The following is a 25,878-nucleotide window of genomic DNA, read 5'->3' as shown; positions in this document are numbered from 1 at the left end:
CTGGACATCTCTCAGAATGAGCCAACAAAGACCATGTGATGTTATGGTAGATTCTAAGGTTTCAGGACATGATGGGGTGGTGCTGAAGCTCCCTCCTTCCTCTTTTTTTCCTATCAGCTGTTGTCTCCCTTCACTTCAACTCTGCTAATTTCCCCCCAAAAGTATTTTCCTTTTAAGAATCCCTAACAGGGAGGGCTAGGTAGAATTGACCAACCACTCTCTATTTTGCCCACCAATTAGGCCTAATTTTCAACTCACCAATTGTGGTTTATTGATTTCAAATCCCAAACTTTTCTTGTTTACCAGGTGTGATCTTAACACAATTCTTGAATTACGTTAGTAAACCTTTTTGTTTAGACTAACCTGGGGTTTGCTTGTCTTCCCTTTGCACTTTTTTCCATTAACTTTCATTGTTGTAAACTATTGTCACTTTTTATGAACTTTATTTACTTTTTACAACTGAACTCACAATTAGGGTAAATTTGTACACCCAATTATTAAAACAGTAAGTAAAAGCCTTAGCAATCTTAAAAGCCGCCAACACACAAGGAATTTTAGAAAAAGAACTGCTTTGGAAACTATAAGTATATGCTAACCAATAATCTATTTTACAATGTATTGCCCTGTCTACTCAAAGATTTTTTCAGAGAGCAAAGGCAGATATTCAGGACACAATTCTGTAATGTTCATCACTTTGACAGCTGACAATCTCTTCTTTTTTCAGCATGACCCTTGCTATGCAACTTCATAGCATTTTGCCATTTACAGTCTCATATCTAGAGATAGTTTTCCAGATGATCAACAGTAAAGTCCATTAGTGTAATAATAATAATAATAAAAAAACAACAACAACCCCAACCTAAATGAAATAACTGCTCCAAGTTGTATGCTGATGTGTTTGCTAATGATTTTTCAGTTGTGGACCATCTCAAGAGATGAAATGTCAATTATCATTCAAAAAATGCATTTGATTATTTTTAAATATGAGCCTAAATTTTCAAAAATGTCTAGTGATTTTGAATGCCTCAACATTTTGGGTGACACTTTTTTTTCATGCTTAGCACTTTTTGCAAATCAGGTGTCTTTGGCGTCTCAAGTCAAGTGGCAAAAATCACTAATCACTTCTGAACATTTAGACCATGATTCTTACAGTTTTAGTAAGGTATGTGGCCCAGATTTTTAAAAGCTGAGTAGAGCAATGCTTAAATACCTTTTTTAAAAGTCTGGGCCTTAATGGCTTGTGTCATAGCTCTAGGGTAAGTAGTTGCATGTAACTTTGTTTGAATGCACTTGGGACCGGATCCATAAAGGGATTTAGGCCTTGCATGGCCTAAATTTTTAGGCATCTAGAAAATCACTGGAAGAACCCTGAAATTAACAAAACCTGAGAGAGGCAGCGAGGCTCCCTTTACAATGAACAGAAAGATAATCAGAGCCCTGCAAATCCACGGATATCTGCCTTATAGCCATGGACCATTTTTTGCGGATGGTGGATCGGATGCATATCTCAAAGGCGGGGAAGCAGCTGTCTGCAGCTCATAGCCTTTGAGGCTGCTTCTCCGCCTTAGAGAGCAGGAGTGGAGGCAGACTGCCCATCAGCTGTTCAGTAGCAGGGGCCCAGAGCAGGCCACCCATCAGCTGTTCCATGAGCTGTTCGGCAGCTGGCTGGAGAGGCTGGCCTCCCAACAGTTGATTGAAGGGCCTGAAGGGTGCTGTAAGGGCCTTGCGGGTGTGGATGCCGTAGAAAGGATTAGGCGGCTCAGATATAAATTGATTCTTGCGAATGCAGAGCCACATTTTTGTATCCGCACAGGGCTCTAGACATAGGCACCTTAGAATGGGGTCTACGAATGCCAGTATGCCTAAGCTTGCCTCGGGGAGATGGCGATGAGGGGTGTGTCTTAAGCCTTGCCGCTCTCCTGGAGTTAAGACACCTAACACCAGGAGAGGGGTGCCTGGCTGTAGTTGCTAAGCATGGATAGGGGCTTAAGTCCCTAAGTCATTTTTGTGTGACTGAGTTTGTCACTTGCCTCGCTCCACAGACAACCATGGCAGCAGCTGGCAGTGCTCATCTCGTAACTCTTAGCCTAGTGGTTAGAGCACTCCCCTGGGATGAGGGGCACAGGAGTTGGATGCACCCCTCTGCCTGAGGGACAGAGAGGAATTGAACAGGAGTCTCCTCCCTCTCAGGAGGGAACTCCAACTACTGAGCTATGGGATCAGTATGGGCTCCGTCAGTCTCTTCTGTTTGAAGCTGTTCCACTGTCTGTAACTAAAGAGTCATTGGATCAGTAGCCTGGTGGTTAGGACTCCTAGTCCAGTCCAGCAAGTCTGCTCGAATGTCTCTTTATCCACAGTACAAGAGCTTCAACTGGAGAAACTGAGTGCACTCTACATCAGCGTATCCCCTAGCTCAGTGGTAAGTGCACGCTGCTGCAAGGTGGGAGATCCTTGAGCAAATACTTGTTCCATCTTCAGCAGAAGGGGAAACTGAACCTGAATCTTAGCTGAATGCTGTAACCACTGGGCTAAATGTTCTAAGGCAGGTGGCACCTCAACTTCCTTCTCCTCCCCCAGTGACCAAATTTCCAACTAGGAGCTGAACCAGCAGGCAGGCTTCTGAGCCTGATTGGGCACTGCAGGCAAGGTAGACACTCCGCTGCCTATCTTCTTGTTTTTGGATCCTCACCGGCCGGGGCTTAGGTGGGAGACAAGCGTCCAGACACCTACAGTGAGGCAACAGTATGCCTGCCCAGGGGGAGAAACATAGGCCTCTAGAGAGCTTTTATTCTGAAAATTTAGTTGCTGAGTGAGGTTAAGCACTTACAGGTTTTGACGGCAGCCAAGCAGTTTTGTGGCTCAGTGAAGCTTAAAACTGATACTTAGGTGTCTAAGTAGCTTTGTAGATCTGGCCTCAGATACTATAATGATGGGTGCTGTTTATAAAAATCTCCAAGGTAGATAAAAATGTCCTAGATGTATCTTAAATATTTGAAGATTTATTAATACATAAACATGGGATGCAAGCAAAGCCATGTATAATTAACTGTAATGACTTCTACCTGTCACCAGAGGCCACCCTTAATACATAATGATGACGTATAAATAGGAGACAGTCCACTTTTTCACCAGAAATCTAGATTACTTGCAATTTATGGAATATATTCTGTTAAATTAGCAGAGTTTATTTGAATTTTCATGGTGCACTTTTGTGATTCTCTCTATTTATTTCCATCCCTCCAATTGGGTGTTAAATACAGATCCATATGATCTGTCTGTCGTAGCTCTTAAAAATCCCAGGGGATTTATCAATAGCGTGTCTACACTTTTCTGTAAGGCTCAAAATAAAATGGATCCTAATGTTTAAAATGCTGTGTAAGTAGCAGCTTCTCAGTTTGTTTATCAGTAGTTGGGTGATATTTTCTCTAATTTATAGTGGACAACACATCTACAAGCTGTAACAATGCACTGCATTTCTCTTACTGAGAACTTAATTGAATTATTTTATTGGATATTTATTTTGTCATCTCCATCCATAAACATTCCCATCTCTTCTTCCATGTCGCTTCTTGTGCTCGGAATCCTTGCCAAAATCCATTCAGCCCTCCACTCAACAACTGGCAGAGGATTGCTTCTGTAGCACTGTTGACAAAAAAGTGTGTGTATGGTTCTTCCCCTTCTCCCTCCCCCCCCCCCCAGTGAATATTTGAGGTGGAATATGTTGGTTGCTCCCCTTGTAATCTGATTTTTGGGTTAACTGGCCTTTCCTCTAGAGGTGGGGGTGCTAGATTAGGTTACATGTTTCACTTTTATTTTACTGAATTGTTCCTCCTTCAGTCCCACTGCAAAGTCATGTTGTTGTTGTCGTCGCCGTGTTTCATCCCTGTTTCTATGGGGCGGCACTAAGGCATAGCCTCAGCTCCCTGCACTGAGCCTGGCTTTACCTTGCGAGACCCTGTTTCTGCAGCCTGCAGAGGGATACCCACTGCTGTCTTCTCTTGTGTGTAGCCAGCAGTTTTTTCATCTGTTTCTGACATCCCCTCCCACCCCCACACACTGTCACTATCATTCTTTTGGCTTAAAATAAAGTGAACTGTGACTGTTCAGTGATTCTAAGCACAGAACGATGCCTCTTGCAATTTTCACCAGAACAAATGACTAATCTTAGTATCTTTAAGAAAAGAACACACACAATATGCAACCACCGGATCTCATGCCCCCCCCCCCCCTCCCATCTGAACCTACTGAGAACATAGAACTCACAACATGTTACAGAGTGCTGGGGCGTTACAGTTGGGAGGAGACCTGCCCTTCAACAGAACATAACTCCTTTCTATCCTGGGAGGCTGCTTTTCTGGGCTCTAAGGTTCCCTGAGTGAAGTGTGAGGAACTGCGCAGACACACTCACCTCGTGCTCTGCTTTCGGTACTGCTCATCTTAGGGGAAGCTATTCTGATGAGTAGCCCTCCTGCCAATAGCAGTCGAACTCCTCTGTGGAAGTGGTAGAGTGGCCTCTAATCCATGTGGGGGGTTCCCTGGCTGGAGGTGACAATAACCCACGCAGGTGTAGCGTGCCTTCACAATTGCCTTATAACTACTCCCAAGTAGAGATGCATCAATTTTTTTTCACAGTTTTTTGGGGGGGAGAGGGAGATGAATGCAGATTCAGAAACACCAAAACGTTTTATGAATTTGTGTTGATTATTTCCCAAATGGCTTCCGTCAAAACCACTTTAAAAATTCCAAAAAAATCAAAATCTTTCATTTGACATGTGCAAAACAATTTCAATTTCTTTTTGTATTCTGAATGGCTTTTTGTTTGTAAATTTCCTTTAATTTTATTTGAAAACACTAAAAAAAGAAAATGCTCAAAATCAAAATGCAACATTTTGTTTGACCCAAAACAATCATTTTGACTTTTTGATTCACCTAAAATCGTTTTTAAAATTGTTTTCAGTTTGAGCTGAAATATTGCTTTTTGGTGGGACATTGCCAGCAAACTGAAAACTTGTTATTCAGACAGCTCTGCTCATGTGTGTTAAGGATAGTTATGCTGTGCCGTATAAAGCCTGTTGTGGGGAGATGATCAAGCTTTCTCACAGCCCTGAAAGCAGTGGATCTCTTCTTCCTTTTCCTGTCTGTCCTGAGCCTGAGATTGTCCCCAATGTTACATTGCACTATCAACCAGCCATAAATTGCTGTCAGGAGAATCTCTGTCTCTGGCATCCATCTGTAAATAAACGTGTGGTCAATGAAAAAGGGCAAGATGGCGTAGGGTGGTCTTCTGGGGGACGAGACATTATTGACAGCAGTTTGTAGGCGCTATCTGTACACAGGGCATATTTCATGATGGGCATAAATTCCAGGCCACCTTCCTCTTTGCACCTCCACGCCAACTTTTGGGCTGGCAACTAGACCATCAGTGAACATTGCAGCCTCTTGTGTTTTTATTTCTTTGGTTTTTTTAAACTGGGTAAATTTCAGACCCTTTTTTTTTTATAAATTAAGCTCAAGCGCTCAGGGAGATTTATTTCTAGACCACCTCCCACAAAGGCTAAGACACATTAAAAGCAGTGTGCTCCTATGGCTGCTTCAATGCTATTTTTTTTTGGGGGGGGGAGAATGTTTTTACACTTGTATCATATTTTTCTATACCAATTTTTTTATCTCTTGGGACAATTTCTTATCTTATGTATGTGGGTGTAAACGTGGAGTAACTCTAGTGGCGAATGTAAAGTGGGGCCCTGTTACAATGTTTCCCAATTAAAATACAGCCTTAAATTGGCTAGTGTTTTCATAATCCAAAATACACAATGATTTATAGCCATGACACAAACTTTGGGTAAGATCCTGACTCCTTTATACTTAACAGGAGTTTTGCCATTGATTTTGATAGTCAGATTTCATCCTTACACTGAAAAGAGGTACTATCTACTACAACCTGTTGGTACCTGTGCCCATCACTGGTTATCTTCTCCCATTTCACCCTGAGGCCAAAGAGCTGTTACAGAACTTTTAGAAGACCCAGAATTCTAGGATAGTGGCAAGTGTCAGTTAAGTTTTTCCAGTCATGACCTGTTTTAACACTGGGATCCTCTACTGGTACAGTTTTTAACTACTTTGCAGTCTACTTCTCCATTGCAGCGTCTATTGTTGCAGCAACTGACTCAAGAACATTTACACAGCTGCAACACCCAGGGAGCTGCAGACATGCTATTCATTCCTTATGCTCTTCTCAGGGTAATATTTCCAATTGTCCCTTCAACAGAATCAGTGAGACAAAACATCTTCATATGCCTATAATTTCTACAGCCTTCTGGGTCCAAAGTGTTCTCATTCTGCAAGCACTTGCATCTGTGTTTAATATAAAAATTTCGAAGGCAACACTGAAACGGTCCCAAGTGCCTGTTTTAATGCTGCAAATGCCAAAGCACACTTTGGTGATTATTCAAGGCATTTCTCTTATTTATTGTATGCAATAGCTTTTGCTCTATTGGCAACCCAATGAACGTGGTGTAATAGAAACAGCAGAGTCCTAAAAAGCTGTGTAGAGCTAAAGAGCTAGCCAGTTCTGCACTCCTTCACTTCACTTTATCAGTGAAAATTCCTTCCTTGATGATCAAATGACCAAGGGAAAATTATCTCTTTTTAAAACAGCTCACATTTCTTTGGATTCAGTTTCAAATTGGCATTCGTAAATTTATCGCAGACCATTTGTAAATGCACCGGTTCCTGACCAAAACATTTAGCATGTACCAGATTTGTTATCCATGTATGACAAACAGTCTGAAAGAGGTGCATGCCACAGAGTACATTCTCCATGAGCAGTTTAAAAGTTCCAAGAGCTCTGCATAATCTAAAGGACATTACTTGAAATTGGCAGAGCCTTTATCCTGCTGTAAAAGCAGCCTTCTTTCTGGTTTTTTTGGATCCACTTCCACCTGTGCAGAGCCATTTCAGATCAACACGGAAGCCAAATTTATCTAGCACCAAATGTATCTGTTTCTGGCAAAGGACAGAAATCCTTTAAGTGACTGAAACAGTGTAGCTGGCTTCTTAAATGAAAGTGCGTTCAGCACTCCTTTTTCCAGTCCACGGGTGCCCTAGTTTGGTGTAATGAGGAGGGTTTGGCTGACCTTGGGGTATTCTAAATGAATGTTCAGAATCTGAGAGGGGAGTTCAGAACTGTGAAGTCCTAGAAAGGGAGCTTAAAGGGAGAGCTCATAAAGGGTGAGACACCCCCAGCCATGAACATATTGAGAGCTCAGAGGAAGAGCAGAGCTGGACTGAGATCTGCAGGGAGGGGTGCCCCGAAGGATGGCATAGTGAGAGGTCCCTGGTGGAGCCGGAACAGGCTGGTGAAAACGGAAGGCAGTCAGAAGGTCAGATACAAACTCTTCTCCAGGCTGGAGAGCTAAGCATAGCCAGAGAAGATTGGAGAGAGCTGAAGGCCAATATACCCGCGGGCTGTCTGAGCTGGACACCAGGAAAGGCTGAAGGCTGGGGAATGGTGTAGGGCTGAGCACTCTGATGTCTCCAGGCAAGAACTGGAGCCATGCCTGAGGAGGAAATAAGGCATAGAAACACCCCAACTAGAGAAACTGGCTTAGGCATGGTGAGAGATACCAGAGCCATCCCTGGAAGCTGAGTTGCATGGTGAGATGCTGGAGCCACATGTGGTGCTGGACTGTAGGGGATAAATGTACTGTTTGAGCTGTGCTGGAGAGATTCTGGTTTGTGGCAGTGGGACTTTGGGTAATAAATTAAAACCACACGAGGTTATTTTATATACTCTGAAGGGTATAGTGAGTTTATCTGAGGCAAGGGACCACTTGCTGGGCTGCCGTGAGGCCATGGGGGTGCTCCCGGTGACAGTTTAATTTTCTGTCACCCACACAGAATCTGGTACCTAACATCCTTTTCCTAACCAGAAACTATGGCTGATGCCCAAGGACTGTCTAATGGTTCAATTCTCTCTGCCTGATGCATTTCATCAATAGTCTGTAAAACTCTTCCCTCCCAGAAAGTGAGAGCCAGTTAGGTACTTGCTTAAAAAACATGCTTACACCAAGACGGACACTGGATCTACTAGTGCAATAAAATGCTTTAGCTTGGTTGGTTGCGGTCCTTTCCCAGAAACACCGTCAAATCTTTCTGCTGCTGCGTGTCTCGGTGTCAACTTTAGGAACTCCTCTTCTCCCTCTCTTCCTACTAGATGAGTTGCCTCACGTTTTCTCCTGATTGTTCTCTTAATTAAAAAAAATAAAAATCTGTATTTTTCAGACAAACGTCACAGACTAACTAGAATGCCTGTCTTGGAGTTAATGGAGCTGTACCATCTTGTAAAACTAATTCTCTTCTTCTGATAGGTGTAAATGTAACCCATTGTTCAGTATATGCAATGGGTGTCCCTCTCTGGCTGATCCACGGAGGCTATGGATCTTTTACAATTCTCAGCTTGAGAGGTTGGCTCTTTAACTTGTGCTTTTCATGGTAGAGATCTGATTCGATCCCAGATGAGCCCTCACTTATGTGATAGCTGACACACTAGGGATTGAACTGAGCTAAAAGAACAAGGTGGAGCTAAAATGCTCAGCTCTCAAGGTCAGAGCTGTAATAGACCTCCATCTCCTTTGGCTCAGGTAGAGAGGGGAATAATACAAGCCAGTTGGGGTCACAAACATTTGGCTAAAAATAGGCAGTGGGAGGGGAAAAACAGCCTATGCCAGTGAGTATTACTATGTGTTCCATATAGTAGTGTCCTAACATTAAATCAGCCCACCATACTTATTTACTTTATTCAATCATCAAAATCTTTAAAGGTACAGACATAAGGGATCTTACACCCCCTTTGATATCTACTTGTCCTGCTAAGTAGGTAAGCAGACAAGGACTCATTATAAATATGAACTGGGATAATTTTTCACATTGGGGGAAGGTGAAAGATTTTCTTCATGATCTGTGCATATTTTGGTTCTGTACGATTGCTCACTTTCACTGCTGGGCAAAGGTAAGAGCACTGAAGTTGCTTGGCTCTTTGCCATGTTCCCATCATACATTGAAGCAGATATCAGCACTGGGTTGTAACCACTGTAGGTTAAAATCCTTAAATGTTTAGTTGTGGAATGCTGGCTGACGCTTTCCTTTCACATCACAATTGACTAGAGATCACTAGAATTCTCTGACCTCCATGGAAGAAACTACTGCGCATCCTAGGGTGAATTTGGCCTGAAACACGTAAGGGGTCAATAGAGCATGAGGAAGCCTCAGTCCTGATTCTCAAACTTCTGAAAGTGAAGAAACTGCTTATTCTTTCACAGTTGGGTCCCGATTCACCATTGTTTTGTATCACCTTTGCACTAGCACAGAGGAGCTGGAGGGGTGGCATAAGGCAGGAGTAGCCTCACAGAGGGCCCCTGTTCCTAGTGTGTTTCTCTATTCCTGGTGCAGAGCCAGCTCTGTGCCACCTCTTCAGCAGCCTCACTCTCCCTTCCTCATTCAGGGGGACATTTTAGGGTGAAAGGAGGTGTCGTGTTACTCCCTATTGATTCTGCACTCGTGCAGTGGCCCACTGAAACAGTGGCAAAAGTTTGGCCAGCTCTCAGGCCTACTCAGTAGCCTGCACTGGGGGGATCAAACTGGCCTCCAGTTGTTGCTGCGTAGCAGAGACACAATCTTCTTTTCCCCTTGTTCCTGGGCCAGCCCTAGCTCCAGTATAGGGATGAATTTCCCCCCTGAGGTCTCTGAGTGTTTATTTGCCATCTCTGAAATTCTTATGAGACAGGGGTTGATGTTTTTCAAAAAGGCAGAGGTGGCCAGTACACATACTTTAACCATGATTTTATTTCCTAGATAAGAATGAGTGTTACCAATACCAATAATTAAATATTGAAAAAAATCAGTTGAGAAACAAGATTAACTTACATTTCTTTAGTTCTATGAATGCAAAGCTAAATCCCACATGATGTGTTTTTTACAGGTATAAATATATAAAATTGATTTTTAAACAAGTACACATTACTGCTTAATCCCCTTGGAGTAAACTACCTGTAAAATGCACTTGGAAGGGTATCCCTGAGTGTCTTAAATTCTGTTAAATGGGCTTCTTTTCTACATAAACAAAGGGATAGATTTTTTTTTCTTCAAAGCAGTAGGTGAAGTACAAATGCAAACCATCCTGATAAATGGGGGACCAATCCTGCAATTGATTTTAACATGAGTAACTTTACTCTTACAAGTAGTCTTATTTATCTTAGTGGGTACTTACATGAGTAAAGTTATTCAAGTGCATAAGTGTTTGTAGGATTCAGAGCCAGCGTTTGTAAATGGACTCCTAAATGTTCATATAAGAACATGGTAAGTGCATAAAATTAAGACAAGATGTTTTTGATTCTTTCCAACTTTGAAATAAAACATTGTTAGTCATGCTAAATTGTTAGCCATGCTTCTATCTCTCCCTTGTTCAGTTTTAGCCATTCAATATTGTTCTTTACTGTTTCGAGAGCCTGTTTCCTGGGTGCTTTTCCTGCTCCAGCATCAGGATATTTCTCAAAGAAATTTTCCATCTTGAAAAGAGAAAACAAAATGAATTCACAGGCAGCAAGTACTTCTGTTTGTATTTAGCATCAACTAATTTTTATAAGGCCCAATTCTATGCTCCTGTAATCAGGGAAAGTTTTACTTGAAAGAATTTCAGGGTTGGACTGGTAGCATTTGAGTAATTATTTTATAGCATTCAAAATGGTGCTAGGCATCTTACAAGATGAAAAGGAAAGTTTCCTACCAAGGAGGATCTTACAACTTGGTGGTGTAAAATGATATCATCTCCATACCTGCCAGAGCTGAAGGTCAGTGTTGAATGTTTGGGTTATTGATACTATTCGGCCAAGATTTCTATCAGTGATAGTGTATCTGAAAAAAAAAAATTGATATAAAAATCAGATGGTTTTTGGAGTGTTTGTTCCTTTATTGTTAATAAACTTTTAGTTCTTAATCTTTTAATATCGTGAAATAGATGTTGCCCCAAATTTCTAGATATTACCAGAAATATTTGAAAATCATGAGTGTAAGTTTTTTGTACTATTATGCAGTTTAGCTATATCTGGTGAGATCTCTGATGCAAACATATTCAAAGAACAGCATCTTCTGCCTGGAATCAAGCCAACCCTTGAGAGAAATTTCCATTACAACACTCTCACATGTCATATCCCTTTGTGGAGCTAAAACTGTATGATTAGAGGACTTCTGTATATTTGCAGGCTTATTGTGACTCTGTGCCTTCATGTGAGTTTCAACTACAGTAGAACCTCAGAGTTACAAACACTAGAATTACGAATTGACCAGTCAACCACACACCTCATTTGGAACTGGAAGTACGCAGTCAGGCAGCAGAAACAAAATAAAACCGAAAAAAAGCAAATAAAAACAAATAATGTATGTTACTGTACTCTGTCAAATGTAAACTACTTTAAAAATAAAAATTTTAGAAAAAGATCTGACAAAGTAAGGAAACTTTCTGTGCTTGTTTCATTTAAATTAAGATGGTTAAAAGCAACATTTTTTTTTCTTCTGCATAGTAAAGTTTCAAAGCTGTATTAAGACAAATGTTCAGTTCTAAACTTTTGAAAGAACAACCACAACATTTTGTTCAGAGTTATGAACACCCTGTAGTTTCCCTTTCTAATGTCCAACTCTAGTAGTAAGAGTGAAAGAGCCCCTCAGGAATCAGTGTGAGTAGACAGGAGCAAAACTGGAAGCTAACTTCATTGTTTCTACAAGAGGGAAATAAGAAAATTAAAGGACACCCCATTGTAGATTAGTGTGAATATAGAGAATATTCTGTATTAGGCCAGAGTGGGTATTGACTGCTGCAGAGACCATAGAACAACACTCCTATAACTCTGTAGAACTTGCTACAATTTTCTCCTGGCATTGGTGGTTAGTGACCGTTTGGGGATAAAATTATATCTTTATCTTAACTGCTTTATCTACCTCTTTTTATTCCTCAAATTCATATTACAATTCTTTACCACACAGATATGACATAGCCCACCTCTAGGAAATGGTCATATACTTTCTCTCTCCTTTTCCTAGAAAAATAATTGGCTTCTTATGAGTAAATATTAAAGCTGAAAGCTTCCTGACAAATTCCTTTAGTGTTGTCACAACTTAGCGTAGGAGAGATCACAATTCAGTAAGAGTGACATTCAGTGTGCCTGCAGAAAACCGTAATGGGCTACACTGCATTCGCCCTCTAGCTGCTGGTCAAGCCTATTGGTTGGCCTAGCAGTTGCAGCCATTTCAAATCACTTGCTTGGGTGTTGGTCACTGAATCCTGCCACTCTCTCCAAAGTTTGTTTAGTTATTCCACTGGTAGGTCCTCACCTACATTAAGTGGTTTGGAGGGCCATTAGTCTGCAAGGGGCTGAGTTTGGTGAAAACTGTGACAGATTAGGGTGCTCAGTATTTCATAAAATCAAATGCTAATGGCCAGATTCTCAGAAAAGATGGGTATCCATAAACCAATGGGATTATTCAAATACTTGAAGTCAGGCAGGTTCTTAAGTAACTTGCTGAACTGGGGCCTTAAATGTGCTTCCTATTTTATGCAGTGTTTCAAAGATCTGACAGCTAGTTACTTTGTCCAAAAGAAAGATCGGTAACAAACAAACCAACTTCTGCATTGTGCTACTCAGCAAGTTTTGATTCAGACTGGAACTTTAGTGTAGGATTTTCAGGTTGGCAGTAACTCATTTTTACACCACAGGCTGCAATAATAATAATATTTAAAACATTTTCAGCTCTCTCTGTCCAAAGGAGCTGTTTCTTAGAGCCACTTGCTTCCACAGAAATGGGAAACACCCCTCCCCTCAAATCTGTAAGTTTGGCTTCCCATTAAGAGAAATGGATTGATGTATTCCTGCACCTACTGGTGACTATATGAAGAGACTAAAGTAAGTCAAGATAAGAAAATAATCAAGAGAGTTAGAATTAAGTGTCAAACATTGACAGGATGTTAACATACCTGCTGACTAAATATTCCCAATTGAGCCGTAGCCAGTCCCAAGCCATTGTTTTGCCATAGCTGTTGTAGGAGATGTATCTCAGGACAGTGAAGACATCCTGACTTTTGATAAGACTAGTGTTGTAAATGTATTTTAGATACCTATGGGAAACAAACAGATTTTAAAATCTTTCATTAAAGATTGTGAAAAGTGAGTTGTAAAGTAACTTTTCAAGTATGGATTTTCCAAGGCTGATTATAAGAAATAATGAAAGTCATCTTAAGTTTATTCCTGTCTTTGATTATTTGCTGAGACCAAGCTAAACCATCTGCTAGGTACAACTCAGCTCTGCAGAAATATTTGTATTTTAATATGGAAATATAACACTAAAGACTTATTTTTCCTAGAGCATTTTAAAGATGAAATAAATTGGTCTAAAATGTGATTACATATTAAGGATAAGACTTTCAAAAGTGACATCGGCATGTAGGCATCGCCCATGTTTAATTTTTTTTTTAAATAAAGATGCCGGGCTCAAGCAATGATGATGGCATGCGCCACACAGTGTGACCTTGCAAAACTGTAAGTGCAAGGTCACACCTTGCACACCACTGACGGAAGAGGTTCTGGAGCTGATCCCCAGCACAAATTAAGCTCCGGGCCTCTCACTGAAAGTCAGCAGGGCTTAGAACCCAGATTGTCAAAGATATTGAGGTACCGAGTTCCCACTGATTTCCTAGGTCACTTGAAAATGTTACCCTAAATCTATCAGTTTTCTATCCCAGTGAGTGAGGTCAAAGTTTGTTCATCTAATGGGATGAAATCTTGTGAAACATAGAAGGACCATAATGCAGGGGTGTGACCAATAGGTCCATAAATTGGGGGATTCACTGTCACACAGACCCATATTAAGGGACAACATGAGGGAGCTACTCCTAGTTACATACAGTAGCAACTTCAAAGCGGTTCCTCTTCAACTACTATAACCTGGGGCTGAGAGTTCTGTTCTTCCACTCCATAAACAAGTGGCTGAGAGCACAGCCAGCTTTCTCAGTGGCGTATTTTTTCCTTAATTTTATTAAAAAGCTTGGTTCTGGGAAGTGCCAAATTCCACATGTGGGTTACCTACAGTGCAGATTTTGTTGTTTGTTTGTTAGTTTTGCTCTGCAGATTTGGGTTTGTCTGAATAATCCATGTGTCAGTCATTGAAGTAATGATGACTGTGTGGGGATTAGTTATGAAATAACCTTAAATGATGTTATACACAGTGCTAGCTTCGGTCATCACATAATCCATATTATTGTTAACATCCCCACTATTCCACTTCTTCCTCTCGTTGGTTACACTCAATTGTTTAATCTTGTCTCAAATTGTAAACTCTTTGGGGCAGGGACTGTCATTTTATGTGCCAACACCATGGTACCCAGATCAAAACTGGGACCTTGGAGGATATTGTCATGATATTACTACTACTAAATAATAATAATAATTATTAATAAATTAATTAATGAGGGTACTTCTAGAGACGAAGAGATATAAAAGGGGTATTAAAACCATCACCTGAGCATATTCTTTCAAGAAAGGGAGCAATTACTCTGCCTAGTTACTGGTAGTATAGTCTCAGGGAGGACTATTAAAGAGTGACAGCGTTTGACAATCTGTTGTGCTTTGTCATGACAAATGTGGTAATGCAGGTGAGTGGGTGGGTACATGGGGGTAGGAGCGCTGTTTCTACTGGAAACTACATTTTTCAGCCTATTTTCAGCAACCTGTCCAGAAGGGTGATGTTCTTCACTGATGCCAGACCATAGAGCAACTTTTCTTTTTCTTGAGCTAATGAAGTACTTTGGTATTTCTGAAACATGTAGTTCCATGATGTCTCGTTGCCGGAATTCTGCATCCCATAGCGATATACCAAGAGCCGAAGATTTACAGGTGGACTAAAAAACATAAAGCAGTATATTATGGTTGCCATCTTTTTCTGAGTTGCATTATAATACCATACACAGTACTCTTAAATGAATGCAAAAACCATGAATATTCACCTTACTCCATTTAACCATGAATAAAATAAGCTAGATGCATTGTTCAAAGCATCTGTGTCATCCATACTGCATGCAAATCCTAAAACATCTGCACGAAGAAGCCTTAAAAAAAAAAAAAAAAGAGATTTTTCCCAGTGTTCAACACTTGGAGTCTATATGTAATATTAATGTAAACAATAAATTCTCAACCTCCTCACGTGGCTTCCAGTTTCATCATCATTCCAACCCAACTTACTTGCAGTGGGTTTAACCAGGCTGCGAAAGTATGCCTGAAATACAGGTTTTTTTTATTACTTTTATGGGTTTCATGGCATAACAAGGTTTTCATATTCACAGTTTGCCTTTTTAAAAATTCCAACAACAACAAAAACCCTTAACCAGACCCTGGTAAAAAAAAATTTCAATAAAATCACCGTCATGAAAGGAGGTGAACATCATATTGCACATTTGCTTTGCAATGTTAAGATGCGTTGACACAACATGAAAATGTCCCATCATCCTCAAGTCTTGTCTACACTATGATACATAACCATCAGTGTAAACTAGGACAAACTCTGCTCAGCTTGATTCCCTGTCGTAATGGAGACTACAGTTTGTGCTTATCTGTGCTGCCCACTGACATATGTTCAACCCCAGGTCAACTATCATAATTGGTGACAACCTCACTGAGAGATGGTTACATTTCATGGTGTAGGTAAGGCTTCAGAAGTTTTACTATCTTGAACAATCCTGCCTGTAGTATACAGGACAGCCCTGGCAAAAAACCAACTGTACTGTGAACAATCAAGATAGATGGCAATTCTAAGAGTCTGGGAGCACTTTGATTTTATTTCCAGTATATAGTCCCAGACCATGGAGATGTATAATTCAGGTGCTTATATAAAGCAGCTCACAAAATATATGGTGAGTATAATAAATAATATACATCTTTTTTAATGTTGAAATTATATATAAAACAGCTCCAACAACTTTGAAAATTACTCAGCCTTCAATATTATCATTGTTATAGCCCTGAACTGTAAGATTAATAGATTATAAGCAAGACTTTTATTGGTTGCATCACCTTAAATTTGGGGTAGAGCTCTTTATCATCTTCAAGCATGTCTGTGAGGTAAGATACAGCTGACATAACTCTATGCCAAGGTAAATAGTCCTCTTCAACTTGTAGATATTTTGTTAGATTCAGAGGAACTGAATAATTCAAAAGTTTAGCCCTGAGGAAGGAAGAGAGAGACAATTGATACAAACTTACAAATTCTGCCTCATTTGGAACTGGAACATAGAGAGAAGTCTAACGTCGTGTGTGTTAATTGTAATCACATTTCAGGACTGCATCATTCTTGAGGGAAGCTTTTTTCAGAAGGAATTTGTTGTTTGTAATTTGAAATCTTGCTTTCCTATTTTGGAAACGGTCTATGGGTTGGGTTTTTTTGTTTGTTTTTTGGGGACGATGATGTGTTGGCCGTATTGTACAATCTGTAGGAAGCAGAGGGACTGCTTGAGGAGCATGTGCCCCTCTAAGAAGCAAATCTATTCAAATCCAAATTTCAGAAGAGTGAGTTCAGACATCAGCCTTTTGCTTTTTCAGTGTTTGTTTGCCTTAGGTTTAATTTTTCTTCTTTCTACATCACTCACTGTCCCTTTTCTCTCCCCAGCCCTCCAAATCACTCATTTCTTCCTCATTTTTCCTCAGTTGTGTACAACACTCAGTCTACCTCTTCTCTAATAGGAAAAGAGAAGGACAGAGTGAGGCTCCCCAAACAAGCAGTGTCCTCTTCTCCAGTCTTTGTGAACATGCTTGGGAGAAGAAGTTTTCTTGTCACCTGCCATGTCCCACAGCCATGCTGACAGGGGATGGGGCTGATCAGGGGTTCTGGAGAGCCAACAAACTTCTCCTCTGAGAAGGAACGGGTGCAACATCTTTCCTCTCCTCTCCCCAAAAAGTAAGAGGTGGGGATTGCTGTAGCTTTCTTATTAGTTTCCCTCATGGGAATGTGCTATATTACAGAACAGGCACTCACGAGGATTCAGCTCACTGTCTCATTTAAAAATAGACTAGGCAAAGCAAGCACACCAACATTCAGCACCAGCGCTCTTTGGAGATAACTATAGTGATAAATATAACTGGGCAAATAAGTGATTTTTCAATTCACTGGAAAAAAAATCAAGACAAATTTATTTGAGGTCGAACAGATACGGAATTTTTTCAAGTTTTCAACCAACTGAAAGTAAAAAAGAAAAGAAAAATCACTTCCGGTCCAAATGAAATGTTCTGTTTTACCTGAACAAAATGTTTAGTTTAGTTCTGAGCTTTCTTAAAGGCTTTTACGTTTTTAAAAAAAATTAAAATGATGGAAATTTTAAAAGTTTTGTTTTGAATTGAGAAACTGACACAGCCCACTTAGCAAATGTTGAAATGAAAGTGTTTTTGATGCTACAGAATTTTTTTCAACAAAAGCAACTTGGCAAATCCAACCTAAAATCACAAAATGTGTGTTGATCTGAATCTGTATTTTTAAAATTCGCCAGCTCTTGTGATAACCTGATTGACTTCAGAGCCTATACTGGACAACCCTCCCCACCACTCCGCATTACCTGGTGAAATGGTCTGGGCCTGTATAAAAGTCTGCTTTTGTGTACCTGTTTTTAATGCAGACTCTTGTGTGTATTGGAGATTTTGTGCTTTGATGGGACAGCTGAAAATAACATACTTTTAATTGTGTTGCAATTGTAGAAGTGTCATAAATAATTTCATCCACAATGCTGTGGTGAATGTCTCAGTGGCACTATAGATTCATGGCTCATTTAGAGATTAGTCTCCTCTGCTAGTTTTGAAACATGTATATTACATCAGTAACAAAAAGTATTTAGCAATCAATTTGGTTTATCAACTCATTGTAAAATGCAGGAAATTTGCTGATACTATTCTGAGTAGTGTTAATAGATGAAGTGGTTTCAAATCAGTAAATAATAACAATAATACCTAGTGATAATAGTGCTTTTCTTCAGTAAATCTCAAAGTGCTTGTCTCCATCTTGCAGACTGGAGAAACTGAGGCACAGAGTGGTTAAAGTCACTTGCCCAAAGTCAATCAGCAGACCAGAGCCAGGAATACAAAGTGGCTTGCAAATCCCTTTTTATGACACAGAAATAAACATCGGGGGAAATAAGCTGGGGGAAATAATTGTAATGTTGGGGAAAATTCTAATGAATTCAGTGGGACTACTTTTGTAACTGTTGCCAGTGGGAATAAGAGGTTCATACTTGGGCTGTGAGTTTGTATTTGCATGAAGCAATGAGCATCTAGTGGTCTGATCACATGATTGAGAGTCAGAAAACCATGAATTCTAATATTACCTTTGGCAAATCACTTAACATCTGTGTATCTCAGTTACCTTAGCTGCAAAATGGGGAAGTTAATACTTACCCACTTTATAGGGTTGTTGCAAAGCCTAGCTAGTATTTGTAATGCAGAATATAAGTGATATAGAATATTTGTTAATGTGAGTCCCATGGAGAGGACAAACTAGCCCTAATTATTTAATTGGTATGTTTAATAATCATGAAATCTTATATGTTGTGGGGAGGTTTGTATTGTACATGGTATTGAACATGAAGGGTTTGATTTTAAATGAATTAGGTGTACAATTTGTGCACACATTTGCTGTGATTGTGTGTCCAATTCAGATACGTGAGAACAAATTACTATAATTATTCCTTTGCATGCACATCTGCAATAACTATAAGTAAACTGGATGAAAAATTGTGCTTATATTTTGCTTATGTAATTCTTAACGGGTTTAGTAACCAGGCCCAAACCATATTTATTTTCCTGGCTTTTTATGGAACTCTGTTATCAACAGTCCTTCCAGTTCTCACAGTGTTTATCTCTTTTATACCCAGCTACTCAACTGCACTCCCAGAAGAGCCCTTCACTTCATCCCAAGGCAAAAAGAATTGTCTGTATTGTGTGATAACGGCAATTAAAGTGCTAAAGAGATTATTATAGCACCATGCTCTTTAAAAGGGCTAAGATAAACTTGGGAAAAAGTTATGGAACATTCACAGGAGGCAGTTTCCAAAGAACGTTCTGAAGGATAATTATGATTAGATGTCACGTACAAGAGCAGAGCAGCTCTGAAGGAGCTCTCATTACTATCTTAGGGCAGACAACATCGGGTAGTTACCTGCGTTTAGTCACCAAATAAACCTTGAAAAGGTACACATAGTTTTGTGACTAACAAAGAGGTTATGTCTCATTAACTGGCCTAACGCCCCAAGATTCAGAAAGAAATCTGGTGGTCTTGGGATATCTATGGAGACATATACACAGAGGGACAGATCCTCTGTGACACTCCCTACACACCTGGTTTCCTCTGGGATCATGGCTTTATCTGGAACAGTTCTGTCATTGCCTTACCATCCACATCAGACTCAAAAACCTTTCCCAAGAGTTCTGCAGGCAGAGATAGGAAATAAAACCCAGCTCCCATTGAAGTGAATGGCAAAACTCCCATTAACTTCTGTGATTCAGGATCAGACCCTAATACTGGACAGGTAAGGCCAGCTATAATGGATATCAATGAGAGCTGTACACACACATTTGAATTTGCTCCTTAAGGAGGAAAACAAAAGAGAAGAAAGGGCTGGTGAAGACAAACCAAGACCTAATTCTTTCTGTAGTTCAGTTTAAAAATTCTCACTCTTATCATCCTGACCAAGAGAGTGCCAATATAAAAACCAGTGGGAAGACAGGAAAGCTATTTAAAAATGTCTATAATGTGCTAACTTCATTATAAAACCTACCTTGCTAAAGAAAATACATCATCCAAAAGCCCAGCACGATCAGCAGCAGAAAATGACTGCACCGGGGGAGGAAGAAAATGAGAGCAAAAATATGTTTATATTATGTAGAAGAAAATATAATCATCAGTCTACCCCAGAAACCAACCAGCCTGTAACCAAATCCAGTTAATTTCATCAGACTCACCTGGTGGTTGATAATCAGATTATTGGCTAAATTGTTCCAAGTTTGTGTTTCATAATTTACACGATAAAATCCAATGTGGTCTGGGTTTATTTTCAGGAAAGAGTTAGGAGCAGGGTTGTTAGGTTTTATAGTGATTCCTGTGACATTGAACAAATAGTAATTAAAATTATATATGCATATAAATACATTGCTGGAGAGAAATACATTCGCTGGCAATACATTCGCTCCAAAAGTCCTGTTCGGTTTTAACCTATATCCACAAAGGACCCACAGCTTAATTCTAGCTTGGTTGCTCTAAAATGGCAGAGAGTAAAAATATTGATGCCAGCTGTTAGCTTTGAATAGGAAATAACTGTGGTAACAGTGTGGAATCTGTAGGCAAATGTTCATTATTAAATGGAGAGCACTGTAATTAGACTAAAGCATAAAGGAAATTAAATGTTTATTGCAAAAAGAATAATCACAAAAATCATTCCTATTAATATTTATTCCAACAGCCTCTATCAGTTCTCAGTGTTATGTTTTGTATTACTCTGATTTTATATTTTACCTATTTTTCCTCTGCATGTTTTTCCATTTTATGTCCAGGCATCTCTTTTCCCTTTCTCCTCCTTGACTCAATTCCTACAACTACAGATTAATTACACCACAAAATAAACCAAGCCCTTACTCGAGCCTTGAGGTTCCTGGAAACGTAGAATTAAACCTAACTCTTGAGAATGACGTTCTATTCTCAAAAGTCAGAGTGCTCCCACTGTGGTCAGTGCTTAGTGCCTGTTCCAATGTCTGAAGTCAGAATCTTTTTACTCTAATGGGTATTGACTCAGCCATTAGTAAATAGTACTTCTCACTTTGGATGAACGATGCAAGGTATTTCAAAAGACAGTTCTAATTGTAGCTGGCTTTTGTCCTACTAGGTCAGAATGTGAACGCTTTACTCATTGTAGTGAAAAGTTATTCTCACAAGCAGTGCTATAGAAGTCAATCGGACAACCCTCAACCTCCTGTGGTTCGATGTGGAGAGTGATAAAAGAAAATTCTCTGATCTGTATCACAATAAAATGGGCAGGGTTAACTTTCATCCTGGACTCTGAATGCAAGTAAGTGAAATACAAACTTTCAATAAAAAAAAAAAAAGAGACAAACTAAACTTAAAAATGGGGATGGGGGAGTCAAGTGCTAAATACAAAAAGAGAATAGAAGAGCAGGGTTTTTTTGTTTTGTTTTTTTGTTTTTTAATTTTGTTGAGCAGTAGAAATTTTTCAATTTTTGAAATGTAGAATTTTGGGGGGAAAAAAAAACTTTCATGGACTCTCCTCAGCTTTTTTGACCAGTTTTAGAAAATAGCTTCAGCCAACCCAAACTTAACAGAGTACTGCAGCTCCCTCCATCTAAATTAAACTAGCTCAGACTGCCATCTATCACTGCTAGAGATGTATTTATCATGATCCAGATCATCTTCTCCCTTAGGCTGAGATTCAGGAAAACACATACTTAAGTCCCATTGCCTTCAATGGGACAGCACGCTTACAGTGCACAGGTGCTTTCGTGAATATGGATGGATTTAAGCATGAGTCTTAAATGTTTGCATGTTCAGTCCTCGCACATACACACGCTATCATTAAAATTAAACGGAAATCTTTGTTTTAATGTGCCCCAAATTCCTCTAACCCAAATGACCAATTTTATAATAGGCTGAGGGTTCTTCATATTGTTTGAATAAATAAGAATAGATTTTAATTGTGGGCCTTAATAAGCATAACCCAGCATAACCTAGGAAAGGATCTTAACTCCATTGCCAAGCAGGGTGTTTCAGGCACTGAAGAGCATAAAAGTTAACTGCTTCTTTTAGTTCTTACTAAGGATATTTTTAAAGCTTTGCATGATTGTCACATTGAGCATTGAGCCTACTGTTATTCTTTAATGAAATATTACTGAAGTTTACCTGCAGATTCCGATTTATTGTAGAGTATAAATCCACTTTCGTTCCCTGCATACCATTTCACTGGAATATTCCATGTGTAACTGAAATGATTTTAAATGAAAAAAAAAACAAAAACAATTTTTGAAAGAATCTAAAATAACATATTTAAAACATTATTTTATCAACTATTATTATGAAAAAATAATACATTTATTTATATTGTTGCAGAACCTATAGGATCCAGCTTTATTGTGCTAGACACTGCGTAAATTTACTTTTTCATAGTCCGTTTATAAATATGTACATATATGTGTATCCGTATCTAGATATACACTAATATATGATGAAATATCACAGATAACAAATGTTGGTCTTTTACCAACAGCTTGATATTTAAATATAATAATATAAGCTTCTTCGGGACATCTTCCTGGCAAAATCAGTGTACAAAAGTCTTGGATACAGGCATGGTAAAATAGCTACTTGGTTATTGTTATTGGACAGACCCTGCATAATTAAGACAATATTCTGTTTCCAAATTAAAACAAAAGGGTTGAAGTATCTGATAGTGTTTCTCTTCTGGAGATGGAGAATGGCAGTAGTTAGTCTCTAAAACTATGAAATATACATAGCTGTTGCCATGCCTCTGGCAGACTGAGTGCAGGGCTGGGAGCTATGGACTACCAAGTTTTAGTCCAAACTCTGGCATTAACTATATGTGGTATTAGGCAAGTCACCTACGCCTTAATTTAACAAGGTATTTAATCACATGCCTAACTTTAAGCATATGAGTCGTTCCACTGACCAAGCCATTTTTCTGAAATCCATTAGAGTACCCACATGCTTAAATGTAGTATGTGCTTAAGTAGCTTTGTGAATGGGGGCCTTAAAGTCTCTGTGCCTCACTTTCCCCATCTATAAAATGGGAATGATGATATTTACCCAATATCAGAAGGGTATTGTGTGGACTAGATAATTTCTGTGCTATTATATACTGTAAATGTGTTCATTATAATTATACACAGTTGGAAATATAGCCTTGTCAAAAAGTATTTTGGTATCACATCATGCTAATTTAGTAGATCACAAAGCATCTAGTTTAACCAAGTATGCTTATATGTGGATGGGTGATCTTAGCATTAATGTGAAGGTTTAAATCTTCAAAGTTTTGTACAGACATTAACTTTCACAACACCCTTGTGTGCTAAGTGGCTAAGTATTACTATGCCTGCTTTACAGATAAGGAAAACTGAAACAGAAAGGTTAAGTGACTCTTTCAGGGTTATACAATGAATCTGTGTCAGAACCAGAATTAGAAGTCAAGACCTCTTGATTGTTCCAATCCTGTGTTTTGTCTCTCAGACCACATTGGCACTTAGTGAGTGATTGAAGAATCAGATTGTGATACCTTTACCCACATGGAGTAGTATCTTACTCATTTATAAGGGTATGTCTACACTGCTGGTGGCACCACCAGCAGCGCAGGATCAATTCTGCAGATTCAATTGAGCGGCAGTGAAGATTCGCTCAATCAAACCCAGAAGTTGACTCTGTTAATCCACCCCGACAAGAAGAATAGCGCTGCATCAACCGGAGGGCATTTCCTGTCGGCGCAGCACAGTGGAGACGTAGCAGTAAGTAGACGTTAGGAAGTCGACAGGAGATACGCAAGTTTCTGTACATAGCTTGCGTATCTCCTGTCAACTGCTGCTGAAATCCGCAGCCAGTGTAGACCAGGCCTGGAATCAATGGAACCCGTTTGGAAGTAAGGTAGTATTTAATGTAAAGTATCACAATCCAGCCCAGAGACATTTTTCTATCATCTTAGATATCATGGTGACAGATAATACATAAAAAATTGTGTCATTCTTCTGACTTTACTGCATTAGAACGCAGGATCAAATGAATGATCACTTATTTCATTTTTTACTTGCTAGAATGAAGCTGTCTCTCTCTGCTACGTACCGGAAAAAGGGTCAGTTCTTGTTTTATATTTTAAAATAAAAACATTTTAACAGATTTATACATTTCTAACTTTTATTAGATGTCTTTTTGAAGAATTATTGCTGTGGAAGCATTATTGCTTGGCCAAAAGCCTGGCTGTTGCATTTCTCCAGGACAAAGCTGATAAAAGAAATTTTAATACTCATTTTGTAAATGCACTTAGTGGAGTGATTTTCTTTAGTGTTTTTATATGTTCCTGAGATCATGTATATAAATACTTCTCTGGGGCATTAAGTACAATGTACATATCCTGTTAAGTATGGGTATTGAGGACGTGTTCCTGACATGCAGTATTGCAGCCACGTACTTGCCTAGCAGCACTATTTAAAGAACACGAGTTCTTGAAGTTGTATTTCTCTTTTCAGTGTTAATATCCAGGAGAGGACTTTGTCAGGGCAGGGGAACTGTAGCCAGCGAGGGAGATTGTCCCTGCAATGCTCAGAGAACAAAAATGTTATTAGACTCAGTTGATTCACTGCTTAGTCACAGCCCCAGACCTGGAGCTGAGCTGGGACAGTCCCATTTGGGGGCACACAGCCCCAGTAGTCTCCTCTCCCCCATCAATGCTGGCTGGAGGAAGGAGTACAGTTTTCCAGTGCACTTGGATCCTTTGCAAGGGAAAAAGGGATAAGGGATATTCCAATGAAGATATCATGATTTTATTATATCATCATAATGATATATAATAGTGCATTTTATCCCTCAGCACTTGATAAACCTTTACTTATCTAGAACTAATTTCTCCCGCCACTGAAATGCAGCTGCTTCTGGATTGGCTGGACCAGTGCACAGCAATGCTATAAAACAGATTAGGGCAGGAATCAGTTGGGGATTTACATTCAAAGCATGATGAACACCAAGAAACTGGTGCTTCGATTCTTTTGATTGTCTGAGGAAAGCTAGGCTGCTGGATCCACCTCGCCCCCCACAATCATAATGCAGTGAGCCAAGTTTGTAAACATTAAGGAGATGTTAACTGAATATTTTATAACACCGTCTTCCAGAAGGTACATGGATGGAATTTGCAAAAATGAAATTTTTGTCTTGGTTCAAGTCTGCAAACATTTTTGTTTCCAGTTAAAATCTAGACCATGGCACTAGTGAGCAGAAGTGGTTCGTTGACTGAAGGCTCTTTGACCTGTGTGAAATTAGTTGGTGTCCAGTGTCCAAACCCCAGTGGTGCTCACTTCACAAAACCACCACTACAGTTGACACTGTTTGGCAGCCTTGTTGGCAGTCTCAAGCAGAAAAGGCAAAGATTTTATGAACATGGGGACAGAACTACCCTTGTGCCTTTACAGGTGATGCTTTGTGGTTATTGTTGAGTCACATGGGGAAGACTACATTGTTCTGTCTATGGCTGTACCTGTTTGGTGGATAAAGTCTCCAAGACTGTAAATATAGCCTCTTCCACTATAATGAAATTCACTCGGAAATATTGAAGAAAAAAAAATCCATGGGTAACTGAAACTGCTGTGTGATCTCTGTTATGCTCAGTTCTCCATACCATTTGTCCTCCCTTCCCCTTCTTCCTTTTGGATTTAGACATTTGATATTCTACACTGAGAGAAAAAGAGCTGATGCAGTAGTTGTTCTGGGTATGGGGAGTTGTTATGTAGCACCTTCTTAAGTTTTCTTGTAATTTATTGATAGTTGGGTTTCCCCTGAGACCTCTTCCACGTGGTTTTCTCAAGACTTCAGTTCACCTCTAGTCTTGACACTCAAGTTCCTTTATTTGGCATAAGGCAAAGTTGCACTGAGTTGATTAGACTCAAGCATAGGGGCTGGGTGTAGGGTGTACCACACATCCAACCCTCTTCCTTTATATACATTTACATATTACATAGCATTACTCATTTTCGGGGGAGTAACTGGATATTCAAAGTAGGGAGTACTGTGTGTGTGTGTGTG

The 25,878-nt window shown here is 39.6% G+C and overlaps 1 protein-coding gene across 2 annotated transcripts in view; it reads right to left on the bottom strand.

Annotated features, from left to right (window-relative positions):
* Nucleotides 1-9,854: 9,854 nt before the first annotated feature.
* Nucleotides 9,855-25,878, bottom strand: part of ENPEP (glutamyl aminopeptidase) — a 46,124-nt gene continuing 30,100 nt past the window's right edge. For both annotated transcript variants that reach the window (XM_067568180.1, XM_067568181.1), the window contains 10 exons: nucleotides 21,985-22,064; nucleotides 20,040-20,176; nucleotides 19,856-19,911; nucleotides 16,113-16,263; nucleotides 15,239-15,318; nucleotides 15,050-15,151; nucleotides 14,774-14,944; nucleotides 13,025-13,165; nucleotides 10,833-10,911; nucleotides 9,855-10,565 (listed from right to left, as the gene is read on the bottom strand). In XM_067568180.1, the coding sequence (XP_067424281.1) occupies nucleotides 10,428-10,565; nucleotides 10,833-10,911; nucleotides 13,025-13,165; nucleotides 14,774-14,944; nucleotides 15,050-15,151; nucleotides 15,239-15,318; nucleotides 16,113-16,263; nucleotides 19,856-19,911; nucleotides 20,040-20,176; nucleotides 21,985-22,064 (1,135 nt within the window). In that variant the 3' untranslated portion in view covers nucleotides 9,855-10,427. The remainder of the gene's footprint in view (nucleotides 10,566-10,832; nucleotides 10,912-13,024; nucleotides 13,166-14,773; nucleotides 14,945-15,049; nucleotides 15,152-15,238; nucleotides 15,319-16,112; nucleotides 16,264-19,855; nucleotides 19,912-20,039; nucleotides 20,177-21,984; nucleotides 22,065-25,878) is intronic.

Source organism: Emydura macquarii, unplaced genomic scaffold, assembly GCF_026122565.2.
Source record: "Emydura macquarii macquarii isolate MOO-44397 ecotype Brisbane River unplaced genomic scaffold, CSIRO-AGI_Emac_v2 contig_2863, whole genome shotgun sequence".
In the NCBI taxonomy this organism is placed as follows: domain Eukaryota; kingdom Metazoa; phylum Chordata; order Testudines; family Chelidae; genus Emydura; species Emydura macquarii.
The sequence above is the reverse complement of the archived record's forward strand: the minus strand, read 5'-3'. Positions and strand labels throughout refer to the sequence as shown.